This window comes from Cebus imitator, unplaced genomic scaffold, assembly GCF_001604975.1.
Source record: "Cebus imitator isolate Cc_AM_T3 unplaced genomic scaffold, Cebus_imitator-1.0 Scaffold429, whole genome shotgun sequence".
NCBI classification, from domain to species: Eukaryota; Metazoa; Chordata; class Mammalia; order Primates; family Cebidae; genus Cebus; species Cebus imitator.
Window position 1 is genome coordinate 477,219 of NW_016107744.1, and position 18,803 is coordinate 496,021.

An 18,803-nucleotide genomic window follows, 5' to 3' on the forward strand; every position below is an offset into this window, starting at 1 on the left:
TTGTTAACCATTTCAGAAGTAAGTCTAAAGCAATAATTTTTCTCTAATGGCCACACTGAGTTTACCAGTAAATAAGATGCTGATTAGAAAGACAAAAGCACAATTTTCCCATATAAGCAATCATGTTATTTAATATAGTCCTAAATAGGCTTAATATCTCCCTGGATATTAATGTGGAATCACACATTATGCTCTCCAGAAATATTAAAAAGCAACCACCACAACAACAAAAGTGACTCTGGTATTGCTGCGAATAATTAACATAAATCAATATGGATTCAAGCTATAAAAGTACAGATAGATTAAATAATAGCCCAACAGTATTATAATAATCCTGTGACAAATTTAGCTCCAATGATCCAGTGAACATCAACCCAGTGGCCTGACAACCACGGCAATAAAATTTCACTGCAATAAAATTTTATCACAACAAAAAATTTATGTACTTTGTTAAACTGTAATATATACCGATGAAGAACCACACCATTTTCACTTTATTGAAAAAGTAAAATAATAATCAAGAATGCTTTTGTTTCTTAAAATTTATAAATGAACTAAATCTTTTTGGCTATCATGACTTGTTTAAAGTGGTCTCATAAAATGTGCAACATACTATATAAGAAGGTTGGTCACTTCTTTAAAACTTATTTTTTTTAAATGCTCATCCAGGCCAGGAGCTGCTGCTCTCTCCTGTAAACCCACCACTTTGGGAAGCCGAGGTAGGAGGATTGCTTGAGCTCAGGAGTTCAAGACCAGCCTAGGCAACATGGCAAGACCCCATCTCTACAAAAGTAAAAAAAATAAAAATAAATATTTTTATAATGCTCATCCAGCCAGTCACGGTAGCTCACACCTGTAATCCCAGCACATTTGGTGGCTGAGGTGGGATTATCACTTGAGGTCAGGAGATAGGACCAACCTGGCCAACATGGTGAAACCCCAACTCTACAAAAAATTAGCTGGGAATGGTGGTACACACCTGTGGTCCCAGCTGCTCTGCTCGGGAGGCTGAGGTAGAAGAATCACTGGAACCCAGGGGCAGAGGTTGCAGTGAGCTGAGACCCTGCCACAGCACTCCAGCCTGAGGGACAGAGTGAGACCCTATCTCAAAAAAAAAAAAAAAATTAAATGTTCATCCAAATATAAAATAGCAATGTCAGTCATAAAAAGCATTGCTTCATAGCTCTGTTTATTACAAGAAGCCCTATAAACTGTATTATGCAACTGTAATATTCTTCGCACTTTTGGCTTTTTTTTACCTCCAAGTCATCCACGTTAATAATTGACATTATTACAGTCATCTCAGATATGGAATTAACCAAGATCAATGGCTTATCTTTTGACTAACACTTTACTTCTTGTAGTTGATGGCTCATCAAAGACATTCTTAAACAAAGATATAAATTTGTGTGATACATTGACAAGGTGTCATATACAAGATATAAAGGGCCATTTTCCAGAGCAACAATAACAATAATGATCTCATACATTCTCTAATCTTTACAATAACACCATTTATAAATGGAAAGTTTTTTCAGGGAGTATAGAGCAGATTAGCAAAATGTTTCTTGTAAAAAAGAAAATTTGCATAATTAACCTTTTTCACGTAGAAATATTAGGAAGAAAACTTTAAACACAAAGAAAATGAGCTTATTTTATTTGGTGGCAGGGGCAGGTGGGGTTGCCTGAACATGAAAGATTAATTGTTTGAGGCCTAGCACTTTGGGAGGTTGAGGCAGGCAAATCACCTGAGGTTAGGAGTTTGAGACCAGCCGAGCAAACATGGGGAAACCCCATCACTACTAAAAATACAAAAACTTAGCCGGGTGTGGTGGCAGTCATCTGTAATCCCCACTACTCAGGAGGCTGAGGCAGGAGAATTGCTTGAACCCAGGAAGCGGAGGTTGCAGTGAGCCGAGATTGGGCCATTTTACTCCAGCCTGGGTAACAGAGTGTGACTTAATCTCAAAAAAAAAAAAAAAAAAAAAAAAAAAAAAAAAAAAAAAAAAAAAGCATGGGCAACAGAGTGAAAAAAAAAAAAAAAAAAAAAAAAAAAGATTAATTGTTTACCTGGTACCTACTAGCTCTTTGCCACATAGGACACATTGATATGACAGAACCTCATTCACTGAACATGCAGTTATGTTTTATTTTTATTTTACCTAATACTGGGTAACATTCATCTCTGTTCTTGTGTAGCCTCCATCCATCCAGTTGCCCAGGCCAGAACGCTAAATCACCATAGCTTCCTTACCTTCCTCTCTGGCCACATTTGGGGAGTCTAGTTCTGCCAGGCCCACGTATTTAACATCCCTCATAGTCAGCCCTTCCTCGCCATTTCCACACTTCTTTCAGGCACTCATTTTTCTCACCCTGATGACTGCAACTGCCTTGGTCATGTACTTTCCCACTAGTCCCTCCTACACTCTTCTGTTAGAGTGACGTTTCTACAGCACATGTATTATGAGGGACTCTGGTCAGAAAGCCTACAACATCCCCATTTCAGAGAAACATTTTTATGCAAACCTTGAACATTGCTGGGAGAGGATGAGCCATTTCTCATAGGTAGGTAGCCCAGAAACCAGGGAGTGACATCAGCCAGACTCCACTTACTTTTATTTACTCAAATTTATTGAGGCCTCTCAGGGTAAACTTAATGGTTTTGACCAGGTCCAGTGGTGGGAGAGGCAACCACTGGGTCCACAAGAGACAGTCTTCTTGGCCAAGCAGCTTGAGCAGCAGAGCCTCTTCAGTAATTGTGGAGTCTTCGACTTCAAGCCCTCCCTCCAGAGAAGGAGTGATTTCAACACACAACCAAAAGTCGTGCCATGAGCCTTCCTCATAGTCACAATCCTCTAAGAAACATTGCAAAGACTCACGCTTAATAAAAACTCTGTTCTTGCACCAGATGTTGCAATATTTTTCCTTAGCCATTTTAGCCTTTTGGACACCAGCTATTCTATTGCTGACCTAACACAGAAGATGTGCATCCTCTTTCTTCTGTGATGGAAACCTTGCTATAACACTAATTAAAAACACGCAGCATAGCTGCTGAACATACAGATTAAAGAACATATGGTGAATAAAGAATCGCCAACCTATATGGCAAGAAAATGGCAATCTTCCATAGACAGATGTGAAATGATAAAGGGTTAAGAAACTTCAGGAAGAAAAAAATAAACTTTAAGAGAGGGGAAAAAATGATACCACTTCTGAATTTTAAGGTTTTCCTCAAATAATAAAGCCTGTCATTAAACAGTAAAACCTTTACCATTTACAAAACACATTGATATTTCCTCATTTAATTCTCAAAGCAATCTGTGACATGTAATTCTGCTTTATACATGTGAACATTAACCCACAGAGAAATCAATATGCCTCCAATCTCAGAATTAAATGGCAGTGTCTTGAGTTAAATCTGTGTCTCAATTTCCTAATTCAGTGTACTTTCCAATTTACCATACGCCCATCACGTAGGTTGTCGTAGATGGCATAAGAAGTAAGAAACATTTTTATTTTACCTGCAAATTATATATACTATAAACTATATGTAACAGGCCCCTCCCAGAAAGGAGCATAAAATGGGTGCTATTTCCCATATAGTAATCACTTTTCAGATGGCATTTCAAGATCATAATTAAGAGCTTTTCTTTGAATGAAGGCAAGCCCACTCATTATTGAAAGTGTTTTACTTTGCTGCACGTAGCTGCAGACAGGTTTGGGACTGCCTCTGCCACAATTTCAGCAGATGCTTAAATGCCAAGATCATTGCTAGAAACTTTCTCTGAAAATGTCACCACTTCTCTTTGACCTTCAGAATGCAGATATTATAGTCAATGATGTATCAGAAACAAAACTATTTGCCCTCTTGCATTGTGTGTGTGCGTGTGTGTGTGTGTGTACACACACACACACACGCACACACACACACGTAGCAATAATACTAAAGACTGAAAAATAAGAGTGACTTCTATAAGTCTAATTGCAGGCACCTCTAAATTATTTCCATTATGAGAGTTGAAAGAAATAGCCTGCATTTCTCAGAACTGAAATTCACTGACAATCCAGCACTTGGTTTAGCCACTTTTGCTTAAGCAAAATTTGAATGTACCTTTATTTTTCTGAATGGTTTCAATGATCAAAAGATAAAAATGCAAAGCATTAACCAGCTTCATATAATAATTTATGTAATAATATATAAAATCATCAAGGTACTTTATATTTACAAAGTCCTGTTGTGTTATTTTCTTAATCATAAAGCAATCCTATAAGACAGAGAGGAGTTACCCCCATTTAACGTATGTGAAAGCTGAGGTCTGTCCATTTGGCCAGGGTCATACAGCTTCTAGAACTGGCTGGAACCTGGTACTTCACATTCCAAATCTCTGCATTAATTTACAGATTCTAAGGTGCTTACACACACACACACACACACACACACACACACACACACCCTCTGTGACTTGCACAAAATGGAAATAACAAAGAAAAACTTAAAAACCAGAACTATATCATATAATTATTTTTGTTGCTACAGAAAATAAGTCTATAATGGAACCATATTTTATAGGTATATGTCTTCTTGGATTGGATAGTAATGTTTATCTTATACCCCACTGCTAAAATATTGCATTTTTCAAGCATATGAATAGAGAATGTTCAGCTGCCTGAAAAGACCAGATTGATATAATATGTACTCTTTCTTTACTTACTGAATGGACACAGTTTCTGCCCTGTCAGCTGCTTTGTCCACAGTCTTAACCTTGTTCTGGAAGAACTACCTGTAAATGGATAATTAATTCTATACTCAGGTTTAACCTTGGGATCTTCTATTAAGAGTAAATCAGATATAGAAGCAGAGTGTAGAATAGTGGCTGCCAGGGTCTGGGAGTGGGAGTGGCTGAGTCGGGGAGATGTTGGAGAAAGGGCACAAAGCTTCGGTGAGACAGGATGAGTAACTTCTGAAGATCTATTGTATGGGATGGTGACTACAGTTAATAATAATGTATTGTGTACTTGAAAATTGCTAATAGATTAGATCTTAAATGTTCTCACCACAAAAAAATGTTAAGTATGTGAAGTGGTGGATATATTAATTAGCTTGATTTTATCATTTTACAATGTATACATATATCAAAAAATAACATTGTATACCATAAATATAAGCAATTTTTATTTGTCAATTATTCCTTAACAAAGCTGGACAAGAAAGTTAAATCAGATAATGCCTTTGAGTGTGAACGATATACCTGAATTAGGTTTAGACCACAGAGGCCAGGTAGATATGAACTCTAAAATACTGCATTTAGAAGGAGTATCATTTATTGAGAGCTTCTTATATGGAGAAACTGTAGTAGAGAGATATGTTAATGCTTCACTCGGGACATCTGAAAATCTGTGCTGTTGAGTTTAAATCTAGGAATATTAGTATTTAGAGTGTTCAATCTCCAAAGAATTGTCCTGTCTTACTCATTTCATTTCAGATAGCAAATTGGTATAAGATAATAGTGTGGAGGCCAGATTACATCCTTTTTGCTGGGGGGAAAAGAAACATGATTCATAAAAGATATCTGTCCAGAGAAATGAATATATTAAAATTGGGAATTGATACCCAGGTCACTTCAAGATACAGCAGAAACTTTGGTAGCAACATAAAATACCAAAAAAGACAATCCTATGACTTCATGCTGCAAGAGCCTCTTCCATAAATGCATCCCAATGTTTGCAATGAACTTTAAGGTCTGTCATTTTCAAGACTTTTTTTTTTTTTATTTTTCGAGACAGAGTCTCACTTTGTTGCCCAGGCTGGAGTGCAGTGGCAAGATCTTGGCTCACTGCAATGTCCACCTCCTGGGTACAAGTGAATCTTGTGCCTCAGCCTCCCAAGTAGCTGGAATTATGGGTATGCAACATCACACTCATCAAATTTTTGTATTTTTTATAGAGATGGGGTTTCACCATGTTGGCCAGCCTGGTTTTGAACTCCTGATCTTGGCCTCCCAAAGTTCTGGGATTACAGGCATGAACCATTGTGCCCAGCCCAAGGCTCTTCAAAGCTACTCATACTTTCTCTCTTTTTTTTTTTTTTTTTTTTTAAGACAGAGTCTCACTCTGTTGGCCAGGCTGGAGTACAGTGGCATGATCTTGGCTCACTGCAGCCTCTGCCTCCTAGGTTCAAGTGATTCTCCTGCCTCAGCCTCCTGAGTAGCTGGGACTGCAGATGTGTACCACCACACCCAGCTAATTATTTTTGTATTTTTTATAGAGATGGGGTTTTGCATTTTGGCCAGGCAGGTCTGGAACTCCTAACCTCAGGTGATCCACCTGCCTTGGCTTCCCAAAGTGCTAGGATTACAGTTTGAGCCACCAGGCCCAGCCACCTCTCATACTTTCAATGCATAGACGACTGGCAATAAATGAAAACACAGAAGCTCACATTATAAAGTGTCTATCCTTTTATCAGTGCAATAGTTAAGAAGAGTTTACATGTGTGCTTTGCTTCTGGTCAAACAAAAGCAATCACCTCTTTATCTCCTGATGAAATTATACTTTATTTGAGCTTAAGCCAAGCACATTGTTGTTAAAGAAAGGAAAAAGAGATAGTGTTGAGTTTTCTAAACATTTCAGGCTCCATTTGTTGACAGAACCTTAAGATGTTTGAAAGCTGTGTTTCTGTTGCCTACAATGATAGTTGTTCTATTGGAAATTTAATTGTAAATGGGCTATGACACCCAACTTTTAAAATTTGTTCCAAGTGACCTTATCTCAGCTGTTAGCAAAGCTTGGAGGATTAGAAGTCCTCCAGATGTCAGGACTTTTAAGGCATCACTTGTTCCCATTCAGTCGGTAGAAGTAGGAATCAGAAGATGATTGAAGTGGCGTAATGGCCACAAGTCAGGAAGCCGCTTTCCATAGAGATGAACTTCCTACCAACAAAGAATTTTATTTCTAAATTGTTTAATTTTGGTTTGAAGAGGATTATTTTGTGATCCTGGTGTGCTTCCTGCATCTGTTTAGTCTTAAATGCTTCCGAAAACATTTTTCAAAATCCACTCGTGATTTTCTAATCCTTCCTAATTCATGGGCCACTTAAAATACAACTCTTCTTCTTTTTTTAATCCTACCTTTGAAAATGCAAATGTGTGGGTCTTAAAAACAGATTAGGAAAAAACAAGTGAGTGCTGCTGGAAGCATAGTTTGAGTGATAGTGGTTCTATTATTCATGCATCTTACAAAAAATTGCAAATGATGTGATTTTTGTCACTTCCATAAGAAAAGTTAGGACCTTTAAATTATAGCCATTGTTTATGTTGGATTGAGGCAAAATAAATGTATGCACTCCCTCTGCTGGCTTTGAGGTGGCAACAGCTCATTAACCAGACTTATTTTTAGATGTATTTCCCCATTTTAAAACAGATAAAAATGGAGTGTGGGAAAAGGAAGCAAAAGCTGGAAAGTTGTTAATTTTATTATTCATTTAAAATGTCAGAAAAACAAACATCTGCTTCACACAAATGGTTAGGATAAGCAAGAATGCCGGCAGTTTTCAGGCTTTCCAGCGCTGTCCTAAGAAAAAGGGAGGGGCCATCTCTCTGAGGCATGTCTCTAACAGTCTTTAAAAAATTACTCAGTTCCAATGAGAACACACGGACACGGGGAGGGGAACCTCACACACCAGGACCTATCGGGGGGTGGAGGGCAAGGGAAGAGAGAGCATTAAGACGAATATCTAATGCATGAGGGGCTTAAAACCTAGATGACGTGTTGACAGGTGCAGCAAACCACCATGGCACATGTATACATATGTAACAAACCTGCACATTCTGCACATGTATCCCAGAACTTAAAGTTTTTTTAAAAATTACTCAATTCCTTCAAATACTGAAATAATCTTTTCCCAGAGCTTACTGAACAAACTAGTAGACTAGTATGTTTAGTATGTTCAAAACAGTCAGGGAAAGCAAAGATAATTCCTTTGGCTTAGGGTGGGAGGAGGAAAAGGGTATCTCTATGCTAGTGTCAGAAAGAAACTAAAAGATCATCACGCTGAAACTCCATACCTCAAGGGAGGCCACTTCCATGCATGAAAGGGCATTACTGATAATCCTGGAAGAGAATCATAGTACCATGGAATTTTAGAGCCAGAGGACCTAGGAAGCAACAGTCTACACATGAATGGAAGGAGAGCCCATCCAGAGAGGAAATGCTCCCGATGGTAGGGCTCCCAGGGACCCCAAGCCCTGTTCTACTCTTGTCTGTCATACATGGGAAGGGTTTTTCTGCAAAGTTGACCTTCTGCCTGGGCTTTGCTCTCTTTTCCATTCTTGCTTTCTTTGTTCCACAGGCGCCTGGATGCTAACCACATCAGCTACGTGCCGCCCAGCTGTTTCAGTGGCCTGCATTCCCTGAGGCACCTGTGGCTAGATGACAACGCTTTAACAGAAATCCCCATCCAGGCCTTTAGAAGTTTATCAGCATTGCAAGCCATGACCTTGGCCCTGAACAAAATACACCACATACCAGACTATGCCTTTGGAAACCTTTCCAGCTTGGTAGTTCTGTAAGTTTTATTGATTTTGCTCTCTCTTTTAACAGTTTCTAAAGTCACTGGAAGACCTTGGCCTTAAAATGCTGGCTCTTCAAAGCTTAAATGGGGACGTTTTAAGGGAGGAAAACCTCCTGAGTCCCTCCCCAAAATTACTTATAAATGCTCCAATTGTGTAAATGACTTAAACACTTATCAAGTGTCTGCTAGGTGCCAAGCACGGCAGGGCCTACAAAGATAATGAAATATGGCCTCTGCCTTAGAGGAGCCCATTGCATATTGCACAAGGAGTCACCGCACTATACAATTACTGTAGTAACCTAAGTTAATAACAATTCCTTAGTTTAAAAAATAATTGATAATTCAGGTCAAATTGAAAGATATTCTTCTTATATCTAATAAGAACTTTTTGAACCCTTACCAAGGAAAGAGAAGTGAGAACAAATGACGTAACTGCCCAATGAGTTCTTTTTCCCCACTGCCCAAACAGAGCCAATTTATCAAGACAAGAGAATCGCAATAAAGAGTAACACATAAGGCCAGGCACAGTGGCTCATGCCAGTAATCCCAACAGTTTGTGAGGCCAAGGCAGGTGGATCACTTGAGGTCAGGAGTTCAAGGCCAGCCTGGCCAACATGGTGAAACCCCACCTGTACTAAAAATACAAAAATTAGCTGGGCATGTTGGCACACGCTTGTAATCCCAGCTACTGGGGAGGCTGAGGTGGGTGGGTCCCATGAACACATGAGGCTGAAGTTGCAGTGAGCCAAGATTGTGCCATTGCACTCCAGCCTGGGTGAGAGAATAAGACTGTTCTCAAAAAAAAAAAATAAAGTAAACAAAAAAAAAAAAAAAAAAAAAAAAGTTTATCACACATAGAGCCAGCTAAATAGAATACTAGAGTTTTACTATTACTCAAATCAGCCTTCCTGAAAATTCAGAGGCAAGAATTTTTTAAAGAAAGTTTGCCTAGCAGGGAGCTGGGGAATAGGGAATGCTGATTTGTTGGGTCAGGGATAAAATCGTAGGGGGTTGAAATTGTCCTCATGCTCTGAGTCAGTCCTTGGTGAGGTCCTTAAGACCAGATGGGCCAGGTAACCCATCTGGGAGGTTCCAGCTGATCTATCAGAATACACAGTCTGAAAAATATCTTGAACACCGATCTTAGATTTTACAATAGCGATGTTATCCATAGGAGCAACTGGGGAGGTCAGGAGTCTTGTGGCCTCTGGCTGCATGACTCCTAAACCATAATTTCTAATCTGTGGCTAATTTGTTACTTTTACAAAGGCAGTCTGGTCCCAAGGAAAGGAGCAAGTTTATTTCTGAGAGAAACTGTTATCATTTTGCTTCAAAGTTAAACTATAAATTCCTCCCAAAGTTAGTTCAGCCTACGCCCAGGAATAGACAAGGGCAGCTAGGAGGTTAAAAGCAAGATGGAGTCATTTAGGTCAGATCTCTTTCACTGTCATATTTTTCTCACTGTTGTAATTTTTGCACAGGTGGTTTAATTGATAGAATGTTATACATTTGCACAGCATCCCCGCGCCCACTGCTGGCATATGTCTAGATTTCATTATTTTAGTGAATCAAAAATGATTCTCAAACAAGTAATAGTTTGAAAAATAATCAGTTTTCTTTAAGAATATAGCAGTATTGGCCGGGCGCAGTGGCTCACGCCTGTAATCCCAGTACTTTGGGAGGCCGAGGCGGGTGGATCACGAGGTCAAGAGATCGAGACCAACCTGGTCAACATGGTGAAACCCCGTCTCTACTAAAAATACAAAAAATCAGCTGGGCATGGTGGCACATGCCTGTAATCCCAGCTACTCAGGAGGCTGAGGCAGGAGAATTGCCTGAACCCAGGAGGCAGAGGTTGCGGTGAGCCGAGATCGCGCCATTGCACTCCAGCCTGGGTAACAAGAGTGAAACTCTGTCTCAAAAAAAAAAAAAAAAAAAAGAATATAGCAGTATGACCCCCACATGTATAATATAATAACCAATCAATGAGGAAGGCTTCTTCTCACTAATTCTCTCTTTGCTCCATGCCCACCCACTGACCCACCGCTTGCTTCAATCATTCCGCTTGATGATATGTCTGTCTCTTGCACAGTAGTATGTACTCCCTTGAGGGCTGGCCAATATCTTACTCATCTTTTTAGGTTCCCCTCAATCCCCTTCCTCATATGCTGCATGTAGAAGATCCTCAATGAATGTTACATAAATCTCACCTAAAACCAAAATTTATTTATTAGAACAAAAATCTTAGTATGGAAGGAAAAGAATTTTTATGATATTAACAAATTTCTACACTGAATTTCACATAGAAAGATGATGCTACTGACCCACCAAAAACTGGGTATTTGCTTTAATTTCTTTTCCTGCACTAGAGGAAATGGATTTACAGAGATCCAATTATACTTTTTCACTCTATCCTCCTTAAGCCCATTTTTTACAATCCTTTTGGGAATTGATCCAGTTTTCAGTTGTGCACAGCTGTTCTCACTGGCTCTGACCTAACTGACTTACCAATTGAGCCAAAGATGATAATTATACACACTAATACCATGTCAAGGTAACTAACCTCCTTGGGCAGCAGAAAAATCTGATTATCATTGCCTGATATCATTGCTTCCTGTTGACCTGTGCCCCCGCCCTGGGAAGGTAGCCATTACATGCCTTCAGCTTAATTAGAAAATGTGCTTGCTATCTATCCTCCAGATGTCAATGATGGTCAGTATCTCTGCTTAACATCCTATATCCCAAAGCCATGCTGATCAAACTATGCTTAAAAATATGCCTTGAGAATGTAAATTAGTTCAACCATTGTGGAAGACAATGTGGCAACTCTTCTAAAATCAAAAGACAGAAATACTATTTGACCCAGCAATCCCATTACTGGGTATATACCCAAAGGAATATAAATCATTCTATCATAAAGATACATGTATGTGTATGTTCACTGCAGCACTATTCACAATAGCAAAAGCATAGAATCAACTTAAATGCCCATCAATGATTGACTGGATGAAAAAAATGTGGCACATATATACCATGGAATACTATACAGCCATAAAAAAGAAAAAGATCATGTCCTTTGCAGGAACATGGATGGAGCTGCAGGTCATCATCCTTAGCAAACTAACACAGGAACAGAAAACCAAATACTGAATGTTCTCACCTAGAAGTGGGAATTAAATGATGGGAGCACATGGACACATAGAGAGGAACAACACATACTGGGGACTATCACAGGGTGGAGGGTGGTAGGAGGGAAAGAATCAGGAAAAATAACTAATGGGTACTAGGCTTAATATCTGAGTGATGAAATAATCTTTACAATAGACGCCAATGACACAAGTTTACCTATGTAACAAACCTGCACATGCACCCCTGAACTTAAAATTTAAAAAAAAAAAAAACAGCCTTATTGAGATACCATCTCACGTCAGTTAGAATGGCGATCATTAAAAAATCTGGAGACAACAGATGCTGGAGAGGATGTGGAGAAATAGGAACACTTTTACACTGTTGGTGGGAGTGTAAATTAGTTCAACCATTGTGGAAGACAGTGTTGCGATTCCTCAAGGACCTAGAAATAGAAATTCCATTTGACCCAGCAATCCCATTACTTGGTATATATCCAAAGGATTATAAATCGTTCTACTATAAGGACACACGCACACGAATGTTCATTGCAGCACTGTTTACAATAGCAAAGACCTGGAACCAACCCAAATGCCCATTGATGATAGACTGGACAGGGAAAATGTGGCACATATACACCATGGAATATTATGCAGCCATCAAAAATGATGAGTTTGTGTCCTTTGTAGTGACATGGATGAACCTGGAAAGCATCACTCTCAGCAAACTGACACAAGAGCAGAAGATCAAACACCGCATGTTCTCACTCATAGGCAGGTGTTGAACAATGAGAACACATGGACACAGGGAGAGGAGCACTACACACTGGGGTCTGTTGGGAAATAGGGGAGGGTCAGCGGGGGGTGGGGAGTTGGGGAGAGATAGCATGGGGAGAAATGCCAGACATAGGTGATGGGGAGGAAGGCAGCAAATCACACTGCCACGTGTGTACCTATGCAACAATCTTACATGTTTTTCACATGTACCCCAAAACCTAAAATGCAATAAAATAAATTTTTAAAAAAGCCTTGAACCCTGAACTTACTTTATATTGCTCATATTATTATACACACCCTGATGTCCCAAAGCTAAAAGGTAAAAAACTCCAGCTTTTAAGTTCTATGGTATAGAATCATCTGTGGTATGAGGGAATGTAGTACATAGCCTTTTTATTTTAAGTTAGCTTCTTATTTTTTTTTTAGGTTAGCTTCTTATAATTAGTGCATTCCTCAGTATAATTTTCTTTGGATTTAAGCAGTCAAAATGTTAAGTTTGCTATGTTCAGTGTGCCTTCCTAACTATCTGTAATGTTCTATTGCAGACATCTCCATAACAATAGAATCCACTCCCTGGGAAAGAAATGCTTTGATGGGCTCCACAGCCTGGAAACTTTGTGAGTTGACCTTGTTTCCCTTTTTTTCAGTTTTTCATGAATATTCTGAAAGAATCAAAATAGCCTTAAAGCCAAAATTTTGTTTGGTTTGGTTAATTGCCTGCGCTTTCAGCATTATTTTACACACACACCCCACAGAGCTAAACAATAAAACTGGGATTTTATTTTAATCTAATGAGAGTGATAAATTAGTTACAATCATTATAAATTAAATGAGATGCTCTCTACTGAGCAGTGACTGTTTGCTTAGAAACGTGTAGTCTCTGTCAAAGATCACTCAGGCGCACTATTCATGTGTCTGGTACTCCCTGCTGAACGGGAGGATGAAGACCAGGCAAATGCCTGCGTCTTCAATCTCACATGAACAGGCATCTCATTAGGAAACAGTGATGGCTCATGCTAAAGCGATTCAAAAGATGAAAAAGGGACTGGGGGAGGGTGGCTCATGCCTGTAATCCTAACACTTGGGAGGCCAATGCAGGAGGATCACTTGAGCCCAGGAATTTCAGGCTGTGGTGAGCTGTGATCATGACACTGTACTCCAAACTGGGTGACAGAGCAAGACGTTGTCTCAAAAAAAGAAAAAAAGGTGAAAAGTAACAATAGCTACTATTTATTGAGTGTATCTATAATCAAATATTGTGCTAAGCATTTGGCATACATTGTTTTAATTACTTCTTATAGCCATCCTATGAGAGCAGATATTACTATCCCATTTTAGGCTCTAGTGAGGTGAAGTTATTACATATCTAGTCAGCAGCAGAACTGAGATTTGCTTCCTCCTCTGGTCTGATTCTGAAATTCATGTTTACTACTATATACTACTTCCAAAGAATAAGTCAAAAGTTCAGTTCTTAATTGGCACCTATAATAAAAATAGAGTTCAGCCAGCTGACCGTATCCTAGACACTCTCACAGACCCAAGGTAGAGGTTCTTGTGGGCCACACCAGGGCCTCAGGCTTTTCCCAGGGGAGGAGCTGCTCTTCATTGCCCTGTTGAGTGAGAAAGGTATAATGAGAGTGAGGTGACAGGCAGGGAGGGTCGGGAGTGTGCTGGGAGAGGAGGGTGGTTGCAGCCATGTCCTCATCTCTACACTCACATTTTTAATACTCAAATGCAATAAACCACACAGAGCACTGAATCTGCAATGCTGGCTCTGACCAAAGCTGCAAAAGGAAAAGACCGAAGACCACTTCTCCTGTGGCCTTGGGGCCCACTGTTCATTTACATACAGAGCTTAGCAATTTGTTCATGATCAGTTTAGCCTCTAACCAGATACAGGTTACTAATTTCCTTAGGGACCCTGTGTTGGTGGTGTTCTCCTAGCCTATAAGCACTAACAGCTCTTTCCAGGGTTATTTAAGTTACCCTGTGCTTCCTCTTAGGTACCAAACATAAACTTGTCCAGACAGGATCTTTATGTCAACTTAATGGCATAGACAAGCACTTCCCATCAGATGCTAGGAAAAATTAGGGGCTGGGCTCAGAAATCTTAGCAATGGAAATCACCTTCTAGCCCTTTTGAACAATAAAAGGCATGAAAAACAAGATGGGCTTTGATGGGTATTTCCATAAATAGTCTTTTTTTTTTCCATCGATGTTTGGGGTAAGGACCCAGGATTGCATGTAAATAACATAGAGCAAAACATGTCAGGGAAAAGTTCATGTGAGTCTTACTGTCTCCCCTTCCCCTACCTTGCCCAGGGCTACAGAGGATAAGTAATTTGGTTATTTCCAGCCTCTTCCTTTCCCTCACTAGAAATCCAAGTAATTTATAAGGGCCCAATCCTTGTTTAATCAAAACAGAGCATCTGGAGAGATTTACAAACAGGAAGAAAATTTATGTCTACAAAAGACACACGTTTCCTGCCTGCAGTATAGTTTAAGGATGGTTTGTGCCAGACAAGTAGGAGCCTTGACTCATGTTTAACTCAGTCAAATTATCAAATTATCTTTCGCTTAAAATTAAATAGCAATTCTCCACAGAGGAGGATCTAACCACATCTGATTGCCTGATCGAAAGGTTTTCCCCCGTCTTCTGAGAAATCTACCATTCCCAGAGACCAGGAGGCAATTAGTTTTTCATACAAAAATCTAGATATAAGGTGGAGTAAGTCTGTAAAGCACTTGTGAGTAATGAAATTGAAAAGCCAATTGTATTGTAACAGTTACAAAAACTAATGATTCGAGATGTTTTGACCACTTCATCTCTGGGCATGAGGGATAGCATAGAGCTTTGCAGCACAGATCAAAGAAAACATCCTATTTTCTGAATCCTTTGTGACTCTGAAGAAATTCTAGACCAAATGTCCTTCCTGAGAGTACACTGTTCTCACATAAACCTCTCCAGAAGCAAGGCTCATCCTGGACTTTAGGCTGTGAAAGTCAAGGTCAAAGCAGCCCTTCAAGATGCCATGTCAAAAAGGAGTGAGAAGGGAACAAGAAAAGGGATGTGATCCAGGAACCTGAGGAGTGCAAATTCACACTGGCCAGTTAGTGAGCCAGGTTCAGTTGAAGAGCTCATTAGCCAGCCATCAACACCTGGCCAAAGAGGCATCCCTCCTACTTAGAAGTTAACACTGCCACTGAGTCACACTCCCTTTCTTTTTTAGATGCCCCAGTGCCATTGAGCCTTGACTCTCAAATTTCTCATGATTAGTCAAATGACCATTTTAATGCAGATACCCACAGAATGCTGGTAGTCAACAAGCCAAGAGAATCTTTTTCCAAAAAGAAAAGCAATGAGAACTTCCATCAGTGATATGTGTTCATTGGAATAGCATGTTAACTTTCCTTGTAAATAGAGTATATATGAAGTTTTAAATAAAAACCTGAAAATACTATTTACTCATTTTCAGAGATTTAAATTATAATAGCCTTGATGAATTCCCCACTGCAATTAAGACACTCTCCAACCTTAAAGAACTGTAAGTATTTAGGACAATTTTAATGAGAAAACTTTTATGAATGTATTTAAAAATACATGTGATTGTTTATATAATATGACTTGCTAGAAAATTTTAAGTTTATATAAATAATGATAAAGCACACTTGAAATGTTTTAACTGATTCTATCTCTAGCAAATGTTAGATAATGTTTTTTATTTATGCTGGGTTTCTCTAACATATATCTAAAATAAACACATATATTTCTGTAAGCCATATTTTTTCTCTTTTTCTAAGCCATACATAGTCTCCCAACATTTATATACTTTATAGATTTATAGATTTTAAGTAGTAGAACTAAAATGGAATTTAGTTACTGAGCATTTCTAAGAACTTGAACATTTCTGGGTTTCATAAGTTTAGAAATAGATGAATCAAACTGTATGTGCTTAGTAAACTGTGAGCTGCATTCTCATACATTGCAGTTGACCCTTGAACAACTAGGGGTTAGGGACAGCAACGCTTGCACATTAGAAAATCCACGTTTAACTTCTGACTCCTTAAAAACTGAACTACTAATAGCCTAATGTTGGCCAGAAGCCTCATCAATAATATAAACAGTGCACTAACACATATTTTGCATATGTATTCTGCACTATATTCTTAAAATAAAGTAAGCTAGAGAAAAGAAAATGTTATTTTAAAAATTCTAAGGAAGAGAAAATATATTTACTATTTCTTAAGTGGAAGTGGATCATTATAAAGATCTTCATCCCTGTCATCACATTGAGAAGGCTGAGGAGGAAGAGGAGATGTTTGTCTTGTTATCTCAGGCCTGGCAGAGGCAGAAGAAAAACTCACGTATAAGTGGACCCATGCAGGCCAGCACAGTGGGTCATGCCTGTAATGCCAGCACTTTGGGAGGCCGAGGGAGGTAGACTGCTTGAGTCCAGGAGTTCGAGATCAGCCTGGACAACATGATGAAACCCTGTCTCTACTAAAAATATGAAAATTGGCCGGGCCTGGTGGCACATGCCTGTAATCCCAGCTTCTTGGGAGGCTGAGGCACAAGAATTGCTTTGAACCAAAAGGGCAGGGATTGCAATAGATTGGGCTACTACACTCCAGCCTGGGAAACAGAGCAAGATTCTGTCTGAACGACAACAACAAAAAAGTGGACCCATGCAGTTTAAACCCATTTTGTTCAAGGGGCAACTATCTTTCATTTTTAAATGTTTAATGAATCTTTTTTAATTCTAAAACCCATAATTTTACTAAAGTAAAACTGACTTTCAGCCATTGGGTTGCATATACTCTCTTTTAGATGATAAATTTTAATTAGCTTTTTTGTATCTAAAAAGATAAATAACCTGTCTGAGTAATGTTCTAACACTTGGAAAGGGAAATAAACATAGAACCTCATTCCCTCAGCAGTAAGAAATAAGACATACAGCTAAAGGAGACACTGAGGTGCTTGTTTATAAGAAAAACCCTTAGTGTGTTCTGACTCAGGAAACCCCATGTGTGGCTTAGTTGACTTAGCTTGGCTTCATGGCATAGGTTCAGGCAGCCCAAAGAGTGCCACTCAGTTCAGACAGCCATAGGCTCAAATAAGCTCCAAAGATCATTGAATCTGCTTCTCTGCTGTTCAGACAACATCAACAACAACAGATGACAATCAGCTTATAACAACAGACTCAATGAGCCAGGGCACCTTTCTTCAAGTCAGAAAATTTTGTCCTCATAAGGAGACTACTTAAATCTTTACTTCACTGCAGCTTAAGTCGATTTTCTCTTCTAGCTTCAAATGGGGTCAGTAGGAGTGATCATAATCTCTCCAAAAACGATTTCCACTCTCTCATGTTTCTATACAATGATGCTTTATTAGATATAAACAGTTTCTTCTTATAACATTAGATTGTAAGTTTTCGTGAAGTTTAATATTTTCAGATTCTTTATTTCTCTTTTAGGGTGACAGCACGTGATTATTTTTCCCCTACAGAGCAAATAAGGGCACATAAGTTTCAAGATGCATAGGGGAATTTAACATTGTCCTCTGGTTACTAAAGGTTCTGATTATTGCCACTGTGGTCAGGGTGGGGGACTCTATTAAATAATTTTACCCCACACATAATTTTTTATAATTTTTTTCTCTTTCTAGAGGATTTCATAGCAACCACATTAGGTCGATACCTGAGAAAGCATTTGTAGGCAACCCTTCTCTTATTACAATGTAAGTGACCGTAATGCTTTTTGGTTTCTCCATCCTGAAATATAGCATGTATTATACCTTTAAATACAATGATTATTCTATATTTGCCTGAGTTTTGTCTCATTCAGTCTAAAAGTTTATACAGGAAAGTATATATGCATGCATTTTGCCAGGTTATAGCTAGACACTGAAATAATATAAAAGACTTTTTCAAAGATCACATTATGCTTGTTATCGTCAGATGTGCTTGATATCTTTAAAATAATCTTGTAAAATGCTTTTGATTATCTCTATTTTCTAAGGAATAAAACTTATTTTTAGAGCATTAATGTGAAGTCTGCATAGTGATTGAGAACTTGAGCCCAAGTATACTAGAAATATAAATTGTTATATACAGGTAGATGTCTTTTACAGCAGTAGGCTCCAGCCTAAATTAATGGTAGGGGTTTCATACTGGTTTGTGCTAACCCTCTACCTCTACTCATTATTACACCTAAACATTCACATTTATACAAACTAAGATGTAATTCTAGAAAGATAAATAATGTTTTAGAAAAGTACATATGAGGATTTATGTGCCAGGTAAAATAGCCCAGGTACTGTGGCTCATGCCTGTAAT

The 18,803-nt window shown here is 38.7% G+C and overlaps 1 protein-coding gene across 2 annotated transcripts in view; it reads left to right on the forward strand.

The window, feature by feature from the left end:
• LGR5 (leucine rich repeat containing G protein-coupled receptor 5) overlaps positions 1 to 18,803 on the forward strand; it is a 144,086-nt gene that overhangs the window by 102,796 nt on the left and 22,487 nt on the right. The window contains exons 5-8 of one of the 2 annotated variants that reach the window (XM_017510073.2): positions 8,345 to 8,560; positions 13,014 to 13,085; positions 15,945 to 16,013; positions 18,134 to 18,205. In XM_017510073.2, coding sequence (XP_017365562.1) covers positions 8,345 to 8,560; positions 13,014 to 13,085; positions 15,945 to 16,013; positions 18,134 to 18,205 — 429 coding nt within the window. The remainder of the gene's footprint in view (positions 1 to 8,344; positions 8,561 to 13,013; positions 13,086 to 15,944; positions 16,014 to 18,133; positions 18,206 to 18,803) is intronic. The other variant, XM_037731903.1, reaches the window with a different exon arrangement.